General features: G+C 42.7%; 1 protein-coding gene across 2 annotated transcripts in view; it reads right to left on the bottom strand.

Moving 5' to 3' along the window:
* carmil2 (capping protein regulator and myosin 1 linker 2) overlaps positions 1-18385 on the bottom strand; it is a 108496-nt gene that overhangs the window by 7048 nt on the left and 83063 nt on the right. Inside the window, exons 34-40 of one of the 2 annotated variants that reach the window (XM_049574393.1) lie at positions 14952-15056; positions 11944-11980; positions 11451-11519; positions 8844-9106; positions 4916-5051; positions 3509-3598; positions 20-142 (exon numbers count right to left, since the gene is read on the bottom strand). In XM_049574393.1, the coding sequence (XP_049430350.1) occupies positions 20-142; positions 3509-3598; positions 4916-5051; positions 8844-9106; positions 11451-11519; positions 11944-11980; positions 14952-15056 (823 nt within the window). The remainder of the gene's footprint in view (positions 1-19; positions 143-3508; positions 3599-4915; positions 5052-8843; positions 9107-11450; positions 11520-11943; positions 11981-14951; positions 15057-18385) is intronic. The other variant, XM_049574394.1, reaches the window with a different exon arrangement.

Below are 18385 nucleotides of genomic sequence, written 5' to 3'. Positions count from 1 at the left end.
TTAAGACAGTGATAAACACCTCTCTCACCCTTCTGAGCTCTTTGTACTTCCTCCCCACTAGATGGATCTTCAGTGCAGGTGGGCAGGTCCCCTCTGTTGCCCCGGAAACGGATGGGTGACCTCTGTAACACTGCCTTCAGCTCTGAGAGAGAAGGAGACAGAGTGGCTTAAGAGCATGTGTGAAAACAACCTCTAAATGCCAACCATACATTAGAAGACACAGTTAGTGGATTCAGCCAAAACAGTCCATGTGAAATATGTGTTTTTTAGTCGCTGGTTCCCAACATGGCCGTCAGTGCCCCCCTCCATAAATGAAGCTATTTAGCGTAGTTTCGGTCGGGCTGGACACAGCAGAAGTCAGCAAACCAGAATACGGCACCCGGAGGCAGAAGTAAGTCTGCACACCCGCAGCGGCCCGCAGCCATAGAAGAAGAAGGAGCCATGTTCACGAGTAGGATTTAAGAAACAGGCTAAATGACATGATGTTGCACATTCATTTTTCCCTGTTAAAGGTTTTTTTGGGGGGGAGTTTTTCCTTATCCGCAGCGAGGGTCCTGAGGACAGAGGGATATCGTATGCTGTAAAGCCCCATGAGGCAAATTGTGATTTGTGATATTGGGCTTTATAAATAAAATTGATTGAATTGATTGATTGATTCTTGTACAGTAGGTGGTGGTATGCACCTGGAAGTTGTGTGCGATCCACCAATAAATTGAGAGAAGAAGAAGAGCCGCGTTTACAGAGTCTATAAGGACTTGGTTGTACTTGGTTGTACTTTCGATGTCATGGCGGATAAAGAAGGAGCACCATCTAAAAGAAAAAGAACAGAAGAACAGAAGAAGGCTAAACGAGACAGTGATAGGGCTCGAGCCCAAACACGTGTAAACCTCGGTCGGGCATTCACCAAGTGGAGAGAGCTGAGTGATCTGAAAGGTTTTAAAACTGATCCCGAGTTAGCCCTTTTCCTAATCGACAGGTATGTAATTTTTGTTTTTATTTAGAGAATATACCGCAACTTGTTAGACATTGTTTCACTTCAATATATGACGACATGGAAGTTATAAGCAAGCTAGTCTCACTCACCAGACCTTTCTCAAGAAAAGAAAGGTCTGGCTGGGCCGACTCTCACTTTAAGATTGGAGAAAAAATGCCCCGGCTGCTTGTACTTCTTTCAACCAATCACAATCGTTCTGGGCGGTGCCACAGCAACAGTGCGCTTGCAAAAATATTGCCGGGGGGAAACAAGTTTTGGTGTAACACGCCCACAAAAATATCACCTACAGGATGTGAACCATGGCATAAAAATGGCTACATCCCCGCAAGATCAAACACTGCAAAAGTTAGTAAAGGACATGTTGAAAACGGTTGAAAACTGCTACACAACTGGAGGTGGTAGGGCGGGACTTCAGCGGGTGGCTCGTTCCGCCCAATGAGAGGCTGATCTATGCAGCAAACTTCCTCCCACTCAGACTATAAGCAAGCTAAATGTAACGTTAGCTGATGTGAGCCGCTTTTGTCTAGTAACGTTACAACAAACACCACAAAATTATCTGTGACTGTGACCATTAACACAAATATACAGCAGGCAGTTGTCCTCAGTTTATAAGAAATTCAGAGCTACACCATACACACATTTATAATTTTTCTCTCGCTCTCCAAAACAAATGCATGTTCATCAATTGCCGGTTGCAGTCGAGATTTTACGACACCAGGCTCAGGGTGTAATACCGCTTCGACCAAGGGGGGCACTATAATCAACGAAAATGTAAAGTTCCACACAGCTGCTTTAAAAAATGTTTATGGTCACTGGTGAAAAGACATTCAGAAAAGGTTCAAAAGGGAAAGTTTTTTTCACCGAGTATTTGAAGACGTTGATTGAACGTTCACATGTTGTTGTTATGCAAAACAGTGTGCAAGTAATACTCTATAGTCATTTTGGAGCCTAACTAAGAAATCACATCCAAATTTCTCAGTTGAAAGTTAATATTGCAAATCCCGGTGAAATATGTACCAAATGTATCCATTCAATCAACGCCTTCCAACAGTCATGGAAAATACTTTCACTTTTGAAGACTTGTGTTTATTTTGTCAGCTCCTTCTCCTTGCTCCGTGAGCCCTAGTGGTCTGCATGATATCCATATCATCACAGTTGAAGCTCTGCCGACCAAGTACTTGCGCATGCACCTTACAGCAGTAAGCAAAAGTTCTTATTTTACATGAATGATGTAGAATGTACAGGTCTGAAATTAAAAATGTCCTGAAAGCTTTGTGTTGGAAGCACACACTCTATATAGTTCCATATTTATGACATGTTAATGAAAAATTAAATGCATTGAAATGATGTCTTTGTGTTGACCACATTGGACCTACCAGAGCAATATGAATTTGGAGAGATACCTTCACAGACTACTCAGTATTGTCTCTGTTTTGATCTACAACTGGGCCACCACTACACTACCGTGCCGCCCTGGAACAGATCAGTATATTTGTAAAGTCGCCGTTGCTGGCGTATGTCGCTGCCAGGGTAAAAAGATGTTTGCAAATCAACTCTGACTGGCCATGTCAGAAAATGGATCAGCATTGGACATGACAGTCCTCTGAAACAGAGTCTGAGCTTTTCTGAGGTGTGTTCACAAGTTGTTTTATTCAATGTAGATCTTAATAACAATTCACCAAAACAACAGCATGCTTTTGCACGATCCAAGTCTTCCTCAAAACGTGACATTTTCAGCTTTAAGTTGTTAGCTTGGAGGTTGCTGTTGTTGTTTTCCGTAGCGAAGGAGATTTGTAAATGGTAACATGCAGGTGGCCAAAGGAAGGAAGAATGCGGCACAATGGCTTGTTTAGTTCTTTTTCAGATTACTATTCATTTCTCTAGAAAACCTGTGACACAACAAAGTTGCTTATTACTGCTCCTGATGTCACCATGTGAAAGCTACTGTTGACCATTGGCCCATTATCAGCCTAGACAATGTCATGTTGTAGGAACTTATGAGTAATTTATGATAAGTATATTAAAGTTGACATAGAAGTCTCCAGAGAACCTGGTCCAATTAAACCCTAAGGACCTGATCACATGAACAGGATCTCATCTCCAGACATTCCAGTGTACCTTGAGCCTTTCCCCAGTTGCCCAGCTGCATTGCTTCTTCATGATCCTCTTTGCATTCATTACCAAAAACAGTAAATTAACCGTCTAGGTTTCTGCTGTAGTCAATGTGGAGCAGTTCTTAGTGGGCATTCTTCGAACTTGAATCTTGTAGCAGAAAACTAAGCTCATAAATGTAGTCTGTTTCTGTCAGGCTTACTGAGCTTCAGCTGTCAAATGTGTAGTAGTCATTTATCACTGCTACAGATTTATTATATTTATTTATCTATCATCAACCTTTCACAGACTGTGGTCTTACACAGTTTTTATATTCCTTACCTTACTCTTAGTGCTTTTCGTATTCAGTGTTACCAGTATTTTTTAATGTCTTCATTTAACACTTTGTTAAAGAAGTCTTACCTTGTGTCAGGCCTGGAGCATCCTCATGGACGGACACAGCTCTGCGTTGTGGGAGGGGCTTCAGGTGCTGCCGTGGCTTAGGAAGACTCTCTGAAAGTATGCAAATGAATGCACACACACACACACACACACACACACACACAGACTTACTTAAGTTGATACTCAATGTGAAACTTGCCGAACTGAATTTTACAATACAGAAGGTGTAACATGATAAATCTAATCTGTCAATTTCACCGTACAAACTAAAAAGAGAGAATGAGAGAGAGAGACACCCTGAACCCTGAAACGATGGCTCATACATTTTTATATCATATTGTAACATTTCTAGCTGTTATAGATTACAAGTACCTAGGCATCATGCTTGACCAAAAGCTTATATGGGATCTGTAGACTGATGTCATAAGCACTAAGGCACAACAAAGGATGTACTTTCTAAAGAAATTGTTATATTTTAATGTTTTATTGTGCTTTTATTTGAAGTGTTTTATCCTTCTGCATCATCTGCTGGTTTGGTGATGCTACAGAGGCACAGAAGTCAGAAGAACTGCTACAACCACTAGTAAACTAGGGATTATTTGACCAAGTATGGAATGCATCTATAGAGACAGAATGATGAGAAAGGCAAACAACATTGTGGGTGACCAGAGGCCACCCATCGCCTCCTCACTGAATTTATTGCTATCAGGGCGACAATATTGCCCCCCTCTGTTCACTAAAAATAGAGCTAAGTTTTAATTTGTTCCACAAGCCATTATGTTTGTGAATGGCTAATGAACGAGCACCTTATCCCACGCACTGTGGCCTCTCTGTCCCAGTCACAGGCAGTCTGGTCTGCCCTCCTCCTTCTAGTATATGTATGTGCATGTGATCGAGTACGTCTGCTATGTCTACATATGTCTAAGGATGATTTTTGTATGTGTATCGGTAACTATCATGACATTGGTATGTGTATGTCTATGGTGACTTTGTGAGGTTATGATTATGCTGCAGTCCAATTTTTATTATTGTGATTAATCTTATGTAAATGTACATTTAAATGTTACATGTTGTTACATGTGCAACCAAACCTGAATGAATGCAATGTTACTGAGTAAAATATAGATTTATCTGCCTGTACATTTTCATCACTTCCTAGGTGCTTTTACAGCATTTCACACCTTTACTAATGTGACTCTCACATGTTTCACATGTGACTTTGATGTCTGTCATGTTACATCAGGGTGATAATGACCCAGAGATGTTAACTGCGTGGCTGTTAGCATGGTGAAGGTACAGATTGCCATGAGCCTCCTCTACCTGAACCTCATCTGATTTCTCATGGAAGCTCATAGCCCTAAAGTAATAAATCAGCCCAAGTCTAAGATGGATGAATGAACTGGTTTGAATGAGATTATCTAGACGTACCGTCGGTCAATGATTGTGCTTTCTCAGAGCGATCCTGTGTGCTGGGACCCCTCCATGGAGATGGGCCCGGAGGAAGCAGTTCTTTCCTGGAGGACGGGGCTGAGGCTGCACTCCAAGGCCGCTCCTGGCTTTCAATCTAGGGATGAAGATCAGAGAGAGCTCAGTGGGCTGTGACATGAACAACATGACTGTTATGTCAGGACTGAGCATATGGATGCAGAGAGCAATTGTGCCAATATGGAAATGAGCAGAGTCAAATCCAACGACGCGCGCAAAAAATCCTCGCTTCATTCATTCATTCATCTACTAACCGCTTCATCCTCTTGAGGGTCGCGGGGGGGGCTGGAGCCTATCCCAGCTGACATCGGGCGAGAGACAGGGTACACCCTGGACAGGTCGCCAGACTATCGCAGGGCTGACACATAGAGACAAACAACCATTCACGCTCACATTCACACCTACGGACAATTTAGAGTTACCAATTAACCTAGTCCCCAATGTGCATGTCTTTGGACTGTGGGAGGAAGCCGGAGTGCCCGGAGAGAACCCACGCTGACACGGGGAGAACATGCAAACTCCGCACAGAAGGGCTCCCATGCCCGGGATCGCACCGGCAACCCTCTTGCTGTGAGGCGAGAGTGCTAACCACCACACCACCGTGCCGCCCCTATCCTCACTTCATGAATTATTCAATTATTCATTCGTTTGTGCTGCTGTTGACTTGTATTGTGTGTGTGAGGTGTTTCTAACATTTAGTCTACCCTCACTGATATAAATGGGGTGGACGAAACATTAAATTCAACATCTAGCTGTACCTAATAAACTGAAAACAGAGTGTATTTATTTCTACTTTTATTTCACTTTTGACAGAAAGTTTTCATTGTTTCTCCCACAACTGGAAATGACTGTGAAACAGCAGTTACAGCATCAAGAAACAGTGAAACTCTCCAGTGACTCATTAAATAGTTAAAAAAGTGGGTTAGCAGCTCTTCAATTACATTAGAAAACTAGAAATACTGCCTTGCGGTTGTATGCGTCTGTGAACCCGTCAAGTTGCAGTTACATTTTACATTCATATCTGTGAAAACAGGGATGCTTCACACATATCTTCCCCCCGACAGCATTGAAGATCTGTACAATCAGCACAGTTTCAAGATTAGCGTCACCAACTCAGTTCCTGACCAAATGTCTCCCCTTCTGTTCCTGAGATATGACATTGAGTAATGGCCAGAAAAGTGTTTTTGCAGAACATTATGATGTCACAGTGAAGCTGGATATAAAATGTCATCGTTTTATCATTTTATTCTATTAGACATATGAGAAATTTTGTCATAATCAGTGTATGAGTTCTTGCAGTTTGGCCAAAAACATGTTTTGTGAGGTCTCAGTGACCTTGACTTTTAATCTGCAACCACCAAGTGGACATTTCTGTTGAATTTGAAAAAATTCCGTCAAGGCATTCTTGAGATATCGTGTTCATGAGAATGGGACATATCTATGTACCAGTGGCGGCCACTGGTCTTTCAAACAGGGGAAGCACACTTTAAGTTTACATCATAAAATTTGTCATATTGTAGCGAGGCAGTAACTTATAAAAGGAACATTTAATTGAAGCCATTTTTCAACCACAGTCATGCTATAGAACCACAGCAAAACACACCTCAAAGATTTTCAGATGGGATGAAACACCTGAACTGTACTGTACAAACGGTGAAAATGAGCTATATGGTGTATGGAAATGAGGAACTCCGGATGGCACTCTGTCAGAAGACTGCACTCGCAAATATTCGCATAGGACTGAACTCTGAACTCTGACTGAAATGCGACGATGACGGGGTCTATGTCCAAAGCGCTGTCAATCACAAAGGGGTTCCGCCTTTTAGACGATTCCTCCAATCATCATGCATACACTGAGTGTCCTCTCCCGCCTATCGCTCCATTAGGTCCCAGTGAAGCTGAGCCTCCCTGGAAGTGTCGCATTTATCCAATGACTGTCTCACTTTGCTGCATGAAAAAAACCTGCTCAGCGCTGTCTCATAGGAATGCTTGGAGGCTCCGCGTCCACTGTGCTGACACGAGAATGTACGAGAGGGAGGTCACGTTTGAAAACTGGTGATAAACGGCTGACGTTTCAACATCATAGTCATGATGTGAAACTCATCCTAGCACACGTTTAATGCAATGTAAATTCTTATTTTAATGTAAATTCAATAGTGTATATTTGACCATTTCTTCTATGAAATATTAGGGGAGGTTCAGCCTCCCTTGTTGTTTCAGAGCAAGACAACCCTAAAACATAATGCCTTTGGTCACAGATATTGCAGGTGCAGAGGCATGAAAAGATAACTGATACTTACAACATTTTATTGACTGTTATTTACTGTTCAAACTGATTTTCTCATGTGGTGCAACAGAGGGCTCCACTCTGTGTATCACACTACTGTGAGCTGCATAATCTTTCTCTAAGTATCATATCAAAAATCATGAGGTGCTGGTGAGGTTTTTTTTCAGAACTAATGTCAGTCATTAATCTGTGTTTTTACTGAGGGAGCAGTGGTCCAGTATTTTAATCTTACATTTCCAGTCTCTTCATGTTGCTTTGTGCACAAACACACGCGGTGCCTAAAATGTCTATAGACTGTTGCTGATGATGTCATAAAAAGATCCCTTTTTAGTTACATTAATATGTTAATTACCCTGTGGATTGCACAACACTTCTCTGTGCCACCAGTAACTCTGGCTTAAACATGACTTCCTACCTGTGACCTGTACTAGTGCAGTTCCCAATTTTTATCCACAATACAAACAAATTATGTTTCTATATTCATATTTACCTTCTTAATTATATGTTTTCACCTCTTCCACTCTATCCCTCTCTACCATAGACCCATTTTGTCTTATACAGGCAGGGAATCTTTAGGGGTTGATAGCAGGTCAACAGTCAATGCAGTGTTTCCCCTGCCAGTGTACAGTTCAATGTGCAGTTCAAGTAATTGTTGAGTGGTTATATTGACTGCTGTCATTAAAAGAAACCTATGAATACCATGATTCCTTTAAGTGTTTGTGTTGGTGTCTGTCTGGCCTGAATTGCTGTTTTGTATTAATGGATGGCTAACACTTCTATTGTGGAAACTGCTGAGAGACCCCCTTATTATCCATATACCTATGAAAGCCATCCATCCCCTGAAAGCTCAAGGTCTCTAGTTTGTGGCTGTAAAGGTTCATGAGGGTGTAATTATCCTAGAGGTCACCATAGGTCATTTATACAGTGATGTCTGTTTTAAAAAAATGGTGTCACTACAGTAAAATGGCTTCTATGGGGACTAACATCATCACACATAATACAATTGGGCTCATTTAATTCACAAATTGTTTAGCTTTCCAGTCATACCCGATTAATACAATTCCAACACTTTTTAGGAACTAGGTAAAAATAACACCTTTATACCGCATGCAAAACACTGCATGGGATTAGCATAAAGTGGGCATGTCTGTAAAGGGGAAACTTAGTACCCATAGGCCCCATTTTTATTCAGATATGTTGAAGTGAGATGTCAACAGACCCCTGTGAAAATGGCCATGCAGGTTTTTCCCTTACCAAAAATGAATTATTTAACTGCATTCCCAACAAGCTATTTTCTCGCCAGCTTTAAAACTCAGCCTGTTACAGCCGCTGAAAGAGAGTAATGTTGGCTGAGGACGCAGGCGTCCCAGCAGAGTAGAAGAGGTTTAACTATGTGACTAGCTGTATAATGTTTCAACTGTTTTCACTGACAATGTCACATATTCATGAGCTCTGGAGCATTTTTCTCTGCAGTGTTATTTGTTTATAACAAACATTTGAGATGAATATTAAAAAAGAAATACATAGCTTTGCCACTGGGCATGAAGTTTTACGTCTAAATGTTGGGACTGAGTGCTGTATCACCTGTCCTGTGGTCTCCCCTGGCCTGCCATCATGAGTGTGTGCTCGGAGCTGGACTCTTTCTGCAGAGCTGCTGGAGGGAGGAGCAGAGGAGGGACGAACTCCTCCTCCTGCAGGAGAAGCCGGGGTGGGGATGGGAGGCTTGGCTGCAATAGCAGGTTTGGGTGGCAGGGGGCCAATGGGGCGCTCGGGGAGGGCAGGTTTTGGGTGAAGGGGAGGCTCTGGTCGGATGGGATCCAGCGCTCTCATAGGATGCCTGGGATCTGCTGGGGAGAGAGGGTGCGAGAGACTGTAAATCACTAGTGGACACTCTGTGAATGATGCAGGTTGGTCCAGTCTGTGACTCCAGGTTGGATAGATATTCAGACAGATGTAGCACGGCAGCAGAGACCCTCCTGAGTTCTCTCATCAGAGGCCCAGAGATGACTGTGGGCATCTGTGGTGGGTAGAGCAGGTCATTCTCTAGTCAGATGATGGACCTACACTTGATAAATTGACCTGCACAGCACCTGTATAGTGCCTTTCTAGTCATCTGACCACTCAAAGCGCTTTTTACACTACAAGTCACATTCATCCATTCACACACACATTCACACACTGGTGGCCAAGGCTACCATACAAGGTGCCACCTGCTATTCGGTTTTAAACACACTCACATGCTGATGGAACAGCCAGTGGGAGCAATTTGGGGTTCAGTATCTCGATCAAGGATACAGACTGGAAGAGCTGGGAATCAAACCGCTGATCTTCCAATTAGTGGACCACCCGCTCTACCTCTGAGTCACAGCCGATCCCTGATCAGTGGTAGACATGTAGTGGTGACATGTGGTGACATGTAGTGTAAAAGTGCTTTGAGTGGTTGGAGGACAAGAAAGGCGTTATACAAGCGCAGTCCATTTACGTCGCCACACAGCCCAGGTCAGGGGCCTGCTGATGATGTTACTGGCTCTTTTACTGTGTCACTCTAAGACAAAAATGTGTTGTAAATTACAGTGACTAAAACCAACATGAAACACTGTACATTCCAATACTTTATGTGCAACATGTCAAAATTTTGTTGTCTTTTTTAATTAATTTAATCTTCGAGTGTCATACAGCTTTCATGGAAACATGCCGATAAAGATGAATTATTGCCAATAAAACCTTGTGGTGGTTTTTCCCCATAAACCTCTTAAGCCTTAAAGGAAAACTCTGATGTTATTCCATATTTTTTATATTGTCAACAAATCCCATGAAAAGACCAAATCAACAACGTGTTAGTTTGTCTCCAAAAACCTTTTGACCTCCTGTCTGCAGTTCTCAGCTCCGTTAAGCCCACTGGTCCCGACTGAAGGCTTTAAGAACACCCCGCACGTATACAGTTTTGGTATAAAAAGGGGTTCTGTAATTTCCTTAAATAGCTTGGAAAAATAAACAGTGTGCAGTGTTCTAAAATGGTTTGGTCTCGTCGTGAATCATTGGTCTGAACTGGGCTTTGTGTGCAACGCCTCTTTTGCTTCCGTGATGCGAGGATGCTGTCTAAAATCACACACTGGAGCAACATGATGCTGCTGTTGTTTGTTTTTGCAAAGGCGGCATAACGATCTCTAATATACGATCTCTGTGTAAAAAATGCCAATGTGACACACAGCTGAAACAAACTGTAACATGTGAGTAAAGCTGTGAAACAGTCACAGTTGTCAGGATTCAGCCGAACCTTTGTTTTTTCCCTGTGTTTTCCCTCCCCTTGAGCTATGTGTTTGTGTTGTCTTGTTCTCCCTGTCTGTCATCCCCAGGGCTGGGTGGGGCCACCGGTCTCCTGCTCTCACTCCCCTGCACACCTGCAAAGCACCAGCCTGATTACTTCACATCTCCACTTCATACAGTATAAAACCCAGCTTCACGTTCCACTCTTTGCCAGTTTGTTGTTTCAACCTTAGTGGTAATGCTCTCGGCCTTGTTAATCTTTGCTCTTGTGTTTTTTTTGGATTTTTGACTGGTTTCGAATTTATGCTCGTTTTTGGATTGTGTGTTGGATACTGTCGCCTCAAACTAACTTTGTATGTATTTCTTACCTCCTAGCCCTGCCACCTGCTTGCCCCCAGCCTTGCCTCGCCCAGCCCCGTCATTATGTCTTCCCTCACCTGGACTTCTTCATCTGCCCAGAATACCAGTCGTTATCTTTGGGTTTTTTGCCACTTCACTGGATATTTTAGAGCACGCACTTTTTGTAAATAAAGCACTTTTTCACTGATCTGTATTGTGGGTCCCGTCTCATTCGTTCTGGTATTTAAGTCCTGACAAGAGTTAGGATTAGGCAACAATACTTGATTGGGTTTAGAAAAAAAACATCATAGTTTGGGTTAAAATGTGTTTGTTGAGTAACTAACAACAGTGCGCAACAACTGTATTAAACCTGTAACGTAATGTTTAAACAGCTCTGACTCTTGGTGTCAAACGGGACAGGAACTGCAGTCTCCTGGGTGATAATATAGTTTTGTTTGACCCCCAAAATACATCTGTGATACAAAGACTTACAAGTTAGTATGCGTAACTCATTATTGGTTTGGGCCTGCACATGGTAGTATTGTGATCATTTTTATCCAGATATGTGGTAGATAATATTGATACCTGATGAAGTGGACATGGTTCTGGGCTTCATGTATGTGGGAGGTGGTACAGGTTTGTCCAGGATAGCACCTGAGGGACAGAGACAGGACCACAGTCAAGGGTCAATTTTAATCCAGGGTCTGCATGTAATGAATACAACATGAACACTGGGCTCAGCTGAAGCCAGTCTAATGAAGTCTCATGGCTGTAAGTGGTCTAGTGCTGTTATCAGATCCGCTGAAGCTTTACTGAAGATGCGGCTGTAACAAAGTGCTGTCATTCAACATTAAAACCTGACACTTACTGGCAAATTTGAAATCACTTACATTTTTTCCCATACTTTTTCATTTGATTTTGTGATGTTCATTGATGAAGACTCTAAAATAAGTTATTTTGGGGGGAAAAAATCAAAGTGTAGTCTGAAAGTATTGAAAGTTCAGATTTGAAGAGAGATACTGTATAAAATGATCTGCTTAAAACATAAATTATTGATGTCTAAAAACACACAACTTACCTTCAGAGTTGGCCTTTCTCAGCTCCTCATCTTTATTCTACAACAGACACACAGACAATATTAAACTACCAAAACTTTTGATGAATAACTTGCTGTTGCATTTTGTAATGGCTGATCTTATCCTTCTTGTTACAAGAACACACCACAAATATATGTGGAGTCTATTCCAGCTAACACTGGGCTACACCCTAGACAGGTCACATTCACACCTACAGCCACTCTAGAGTCACCAGTTAACCTGCAAGTCTTTGAACTGTGGAAGAAGCCCAGAGTACCCGGAGGAAACCCACACTGACATGGGGAGAACATGCAACTCCACACAGAAAAACTCCCCACCCAGGTTCGAGCAAGGAACCCTATTGCTGTGAGGCGCCAATGCTAACCACTGTACCACTGTGTCGCCATACATTCTCTGCTATAATAAATTAGCGCCTCACAAGTAGGCTTTGCACATATTTTTTGACTAAGAGATTCTAAATGAAAATAAATGTACGAATTTCATTTTATCCGTTTTAAATGATGAGATGCTAGCTGTAGCATTTTAGACGCTACAGCTAGCATCTCATCATCAGGGGGATCAGGGATCAATAAGAGGATCGATAAAGATTCATGCTGATAAGGAGATTGATAATGACATTGGTATCAATAAAATGTATCATTTCCCATCCCTACAACTTGAATTGTATGTTGGCTGTGTTGTCCATCCTTCCTATCAGTTATGATGCCATTCCACCCAACAAAGCTAACTGCTGAGATCTGGGAAGACAGTGACATCACTACAACAAAGCCTGACAGGTGGAGAAACACGGCAGTCAGATGATTCCACAGGTTGGAAACAAACCACCTAACCATTGTTTACTCTGATGATCTAAACCACTTTATTTGAAGGTAAAACTGAAACTGAGCACATCTCTAATGTTGCTTATAATCCCTCATTACACAGGAAAACTGCACACAACTACAGTGAGTCAGTAAACTGTGATGGACCTTTACAGCAAATGGTAAACACCGTCACCTTCGTTTTCTCTTACAACTAAATTAATCTTACCTGGAGGTTTGTTTCAGATCTGTCTGACTGCTTGTGTTCCTGAGTGCTTTTTAGTGATGTCACAATGTTGCTATTAGTTTTGATGAGTATGGTGTTATTACTAATACACCGAGCACCTTCTCTCTCTCTCTCTCTCTCTCTCTCTCTCTCCTTTACTAACACTCATTTCCTGTTTCTGCATCTCGCTAACTCGGCTCTACTGCATGTCACTAACTCGGCTTCTTCTCTGGAGCCTTTGTGCTCCACTGTCTCGCAGGTTAATTCATATCACAGCGGTGCCTGTATGGTGTGACGTGTGTGGTTGTGCTGCTGCCGTGGTCCTGCCTGATGCCTCCTACTGCTGCTGTTATCATTAGTCATACTTCTACTATTATTATACACATATGATTATTGTCAAATACATATACTATTATATGTCAGTATATACCAACAACATATTGTACCACAATAGCTGTAGTTATTATAATAATATTATTACTTAAATTAATGTTGTTGTAAGCTACTGTCACTACTGTCTGTCTGTCTTCATGTATCATTTTGTATACGGATTACTGTTTATTTATTACGATGATCTGTTCTGTATGACATCTATTGCACGTCTGTCCGTCCTGGAAGAGGGATCCCTCCTCAGTTGCTCTTCCTGAGGTTTCTACCATTTTTTCCTTATCCGCTGCAAGGGTCCTAAGGACAAAGGGACGTCGTATGCTGTAAAGCCCTCTGAGGCAAATTGTGATTTGTGATACTGGGCTTTATAAATATAATTGATTGACTGACTGTTTGACTGATTGATTGATTGATTGATTGATTGATTGATTGATTGATTGATTACTGATAGGACTAATGAACAGTCCATCATTACATTATTTTTAAAGGTACAGTGTGTAGGATTTAGGGGAATATATTGCCAGAATTGGAATATAATATGATAAGTATGTTTCCTTTAGTGTATAATCACCTGAAAATAAGAATCCTTATGTTTTCATTACCATAGAATGAGCTGTTTATATCTACATAGGAAGTGGGTCCTTGTCCACAGAGATTGCCATGTTGCACTGCCATGTTTCTATAGTAGCCCAGAGAAGACAAAACAAACACTGACCCTAGGTGTTTTCGCATTTTTGCATCAGTCACCATAGTTAGCAGCCCCTCTGTGACAAGCTGCTTTATACAATGTTTTTACCAATTCAAATCACTGAGTCTGTTTTAGAGAGAAAGAGATCTATGAAAATAATGCAGCTCCCAGTAAAGACATCTTGAACGTCTGGATCTTAATTTATCAGAACAAAAGGTAAGCACACATAGTGATGGCCTACCGGCCTGTCTGTGTCTTGCTAAACTGTTGTTTAAATCTGTTTGTTTCGGAGAGGAAAAAACCTCTAAGGATAACTTGGCTCCTGGTAAAAACCTCTTGAACGTCTGGATCTTAAGTTATCTGAGAAAAAAAAGTGAGCACACATTAACAGGCGCTGGACTAGCAGCCAGTCTGTGGTGTGCTGAGCAGTATTGGTAAAACACTGATTTGTAATGTGAAACTACTTTATTCAGTATTTCTGCCAGTCTCATTCACCAGGTGTGTTGTTTTGGAGAGGAAGCGACCTCTGCAGACACTTTGTCTCCCAAAAACCTTCTGAACAATGAACAATGAAGGAATTCCAATCAAGAGATGTTTAAGATGGTTGCAATTGGCAATCCTCACCACTAGATGCTATTTAATGCTATAAGTCCTACATACTGTTCCTTTAAATTGTTCCTGTGTGTAAAACTCACAGTTGCAGTTGATGTTTAGACATCACACACAATAATTTCACATTTTCTTATTGTTCATCACATCAGATTAAAGTGCTACATTTAGACCCACATCAAGGAACCTTCACAGACTTCACGTCATCTAACAGGCCAACATGGTCTAAATCTGTTAAACCTACACATACACACACACTGACACTCACACCCATCCTACCTGGCTCGCCTTGGTGTCGGCAGGTGGAGTTTTGGCCACGCCCATTCTGTGCAGCACCACCTGAAGCCTCTGTTCAAAACTAGAGGAGCTCTCAGACGCATGTTTCTGGAAGACCATACACAGACATAACAATCAATAAGTGTGAGTTTTCACATACGCATGCATGTATGAATGCACAAACACACACACACACACACACACACACACACACACACACACACACACACACACACACACACACACCCTTGTTGCCAAGTACCTTCAGATGATCTGCTAGAAGATGTGAATGCTGCCCTAAATACAATCCCTACAAGGACCATCACAGTACAGCAACAGTAATCCTGGAGATGCTTGGATACAAGAAGGACATGGTACATACGAACCAGAAGCCTCCATGGAACAGACGGCTACAGACCAAGAACATGGCAACACAGAGAGATGTTAGCCAACTAGAGGAGCTACACAGAGGTAACATGGTGACTAAAGGGGTACCAAGGAAATACAACAAGCTCCCCATCTGAAGAGATACACCAAAGAAGTAGAAGCCAGGAGAATAAACAGGATGCTCTCCACTGAACTTGCCAGGCGTTCTCTCAGTGGCAGGGAAATAACAGCAGGTCAGACCCACCAAGAGCTGAGATGGACACATACTGGAAGGGCATATGGGAAAGAGAAGCATCACACAACATCGATGCTCGATGGCTAGTGAACCTAAGAGCTGACCACAGTAACCTCCCTGAAAAAGAACCAGTAACCATCTCAATGGCAGAAATCCAGGAAAGAGTGTCAAAGATGAAGAGCTGGACAGCACCGGACCCTGATATAATCCATACCTACTGGCTGAAGAAGCTAACTGCACTCCATGAATGCCTAGCAGCACAGATGACCCAGCTGCTAAGGGATGGGACCCACCCAGAATGGTTGACACAGGGCAGGACAGTCCTGATCATGAAAGACCCCCAGAGGGGAACCATCCCATCCAACTACAGACCGATAACCTGTCTCTCCATAACATGGAAGCTCCTGTCAGGCATCATAGCAGCTAAGACAACTAGGCATATGGGCCAATACATGAGCGAGGCACAGAAACGAATTGGCAGTAACACCAGAGGAGCCAAGCACCAGCTACTGGTTGACAGAGCAATCGCCCGAGACTGCAAGAGCAGGAAGACCAACCTGTGCACCGCCTGGATTGACTACAAAAAAGCCTACGACTCAATGCCACATACATGGATACTAGTATGTCTGGAACTATGGGAATGTGGAAGACAACCCTAGAGGCCACTTAAAGCCGAATGCCCAAGTCAACATCAAATGTGGCATATACCAAGGGGATGCACTGTCACCACTGCTGTTCTGCACAGGCCTGAATCCCCTCAGTCAGATCATCAAGAAGACTTTCTTGAGAGATTCTGAAGTGGAGTAACAATCAGCCACCTGCTCTACATGGATGACATCAAGTTGTACGCCACAAATGAGCGAGAAATCTACTCGCTGATCCACACCACCAGGATCTACAGCAAGGACATAGGTATGTCATTGGGATTAGTGGGATAAGTGTGGCTGGATGGTATCAAAGAGAGGCAAGATGATCAGAACTGAGGTAGGTGACCTACCAGAGGGCAACATAGGAGATATCCAGGACAGCTACAAGTACCTTGGGATCCCACAGGCTAATGGAAATCATGAAGAGGCTGCAAGGAAGTCGACCACAACCAAATACCTCCAGAGAGTAAGGCAAGTCCTGAGAAGTCAGGTGAATGGTCAGAACAAGGTCTGAGCCATCAATATGGACGCACTGCCAGTCATCAGATACCCAGCTGGGATCATAAACTGGCCAAAGGAGGAGACAGAAGCCACAGATATCAACACAAGAAAGCTCCTCATCATGCATGGAGGGTTCCACCCCAAGTCCAGCATCATGAGGCTATACACTAAGCGGAAAGAGGGAGGCCGAGGACCAGAGCGACTATCCAGGATGAAACATGCAAAATCCAGGAGTACATCAAGAAGATGGCTCCAAAGGATAAGCTACTAAGTGAATGCCTCAAACAACAGAAACCAGAGGGGGGCAAAGGAGTGGAGGAGCAAACAACATGGAGGGACAAGCACCTACACAGTGCATACCACCTTCAGGCACCAATCATTGCAACTTAAGAACAGACCCTAATCACAAAGGTCATAGAGGCCAGGGTCAACCACAGCAGATCAGACCCAAGGCGCAGACTGTGAAAAGATGCCCCTGAGACAGTCCAAAACACAGTGGTAGGGTGTAAGATGCAGGCAGGATTAGCGTACATGGAGAGGTACAAACAAGTGGCTGTGATAGTGTACAAGAACATCTGTACCCAGTTTGGACTCAAAGTACCCAAATCCAGATGGGACACACCTTCAAAGGTGGTTGAGAACAACAGGGCTAAGATCCTGTGGGACTTCAGCTTCCAGACTGACAAACAGCTGCTGGCTAAACAAATGGACATAGTGGTGGTTGACAAACACCAGAGGAGGACAGTAGTGATAGATGTGGCAACACCAGCCGACAGCAACATCAGAGAGAAGGAACATGAAAAAGGTGGAGTAGTATCAAGGGTTGAAACAGCTGGAACAGATGTGGAAGGTCAAAGTTGACGTGGTACCCATGGTAGTAGGAGCACTTGGGGCAGTGACCCCCAAACTGGGAGAGTGGCTCTGGCAGGTTCCAGGAACAACATCTGAAGTCTCAGTCCAGAAGTGTGCAGTCCTAAGAACAGCTAAGATACTGTGCAGAACTCTCAAACTCCCAGGCCTCTGGTAGAGGACCCAAGCTTGAGGATGACACAGATACCACCCTGAGAGGGTCAAAGGGTGATTTTTTTTACTCTGCTTTGAACCTCTGTCAAGAGTGGGCCTGTGTTTTTCTCATGCAAATAATAGTTTTCTGAAATGTATTCTAACATGGATAACTCTTAACATGCCAGCTTGGTGTTTTAGTGTGTGCAGGGAAATATAAGCCTTTGTAAAACATTGATATAAACCTGCCCAGTGAGGAACAGGATCTGAGAGGCAGCAGAGCTTAAATTACATAATTTTGTTGCCTCAAACTCTCTCTGTGTTCACGCATTTTAAGTGGCAATACAGCTGAACATATAACAGAGCAGCTGTCATTAACCTGGATATATGTTCTCAGTAAAAAGTAGTTGTGGCAGAGACAGCACACTCCACCCATCAACTGACACTGACAAGAGCATTTATTGTATTTATGTTGATTTTGTAAAGATGTGATGATTGTAATGTAACAATTTAATCAGCAATAGAGCACAACTAGGAATATCTCCCTAGTAAAGAAAAATATGATATGAGGTGCAGTCACTATTTTATGCTTGTTCAATTGTCTGTCAACAGAAACAGGAAAAGAATATACAGTAAAACTGTTGGCTGGTCTGCATTATAACTGT

The sequence above is a fragment of the Epinephelus fuscoguttatus genome, linkage group LG4 (assembly GCF_011397635.1).
Source record: "Epinephelus fuscoguttatus linkage group LG4, E.fuscoguttatus.final_Chr_v1".
Lineage (NCBI taxonomy): Eukaryota > Metazoa > Chordata > Actinopteri > Perciformes > Serranidae > Epinephelus > Epinephelus fuscoguttatus.
The sequence above is the reverse complement of the archived record's forward strand: the minus strand, read 5'-3'. Positions and strand labels throughout refer to the sequence as shown.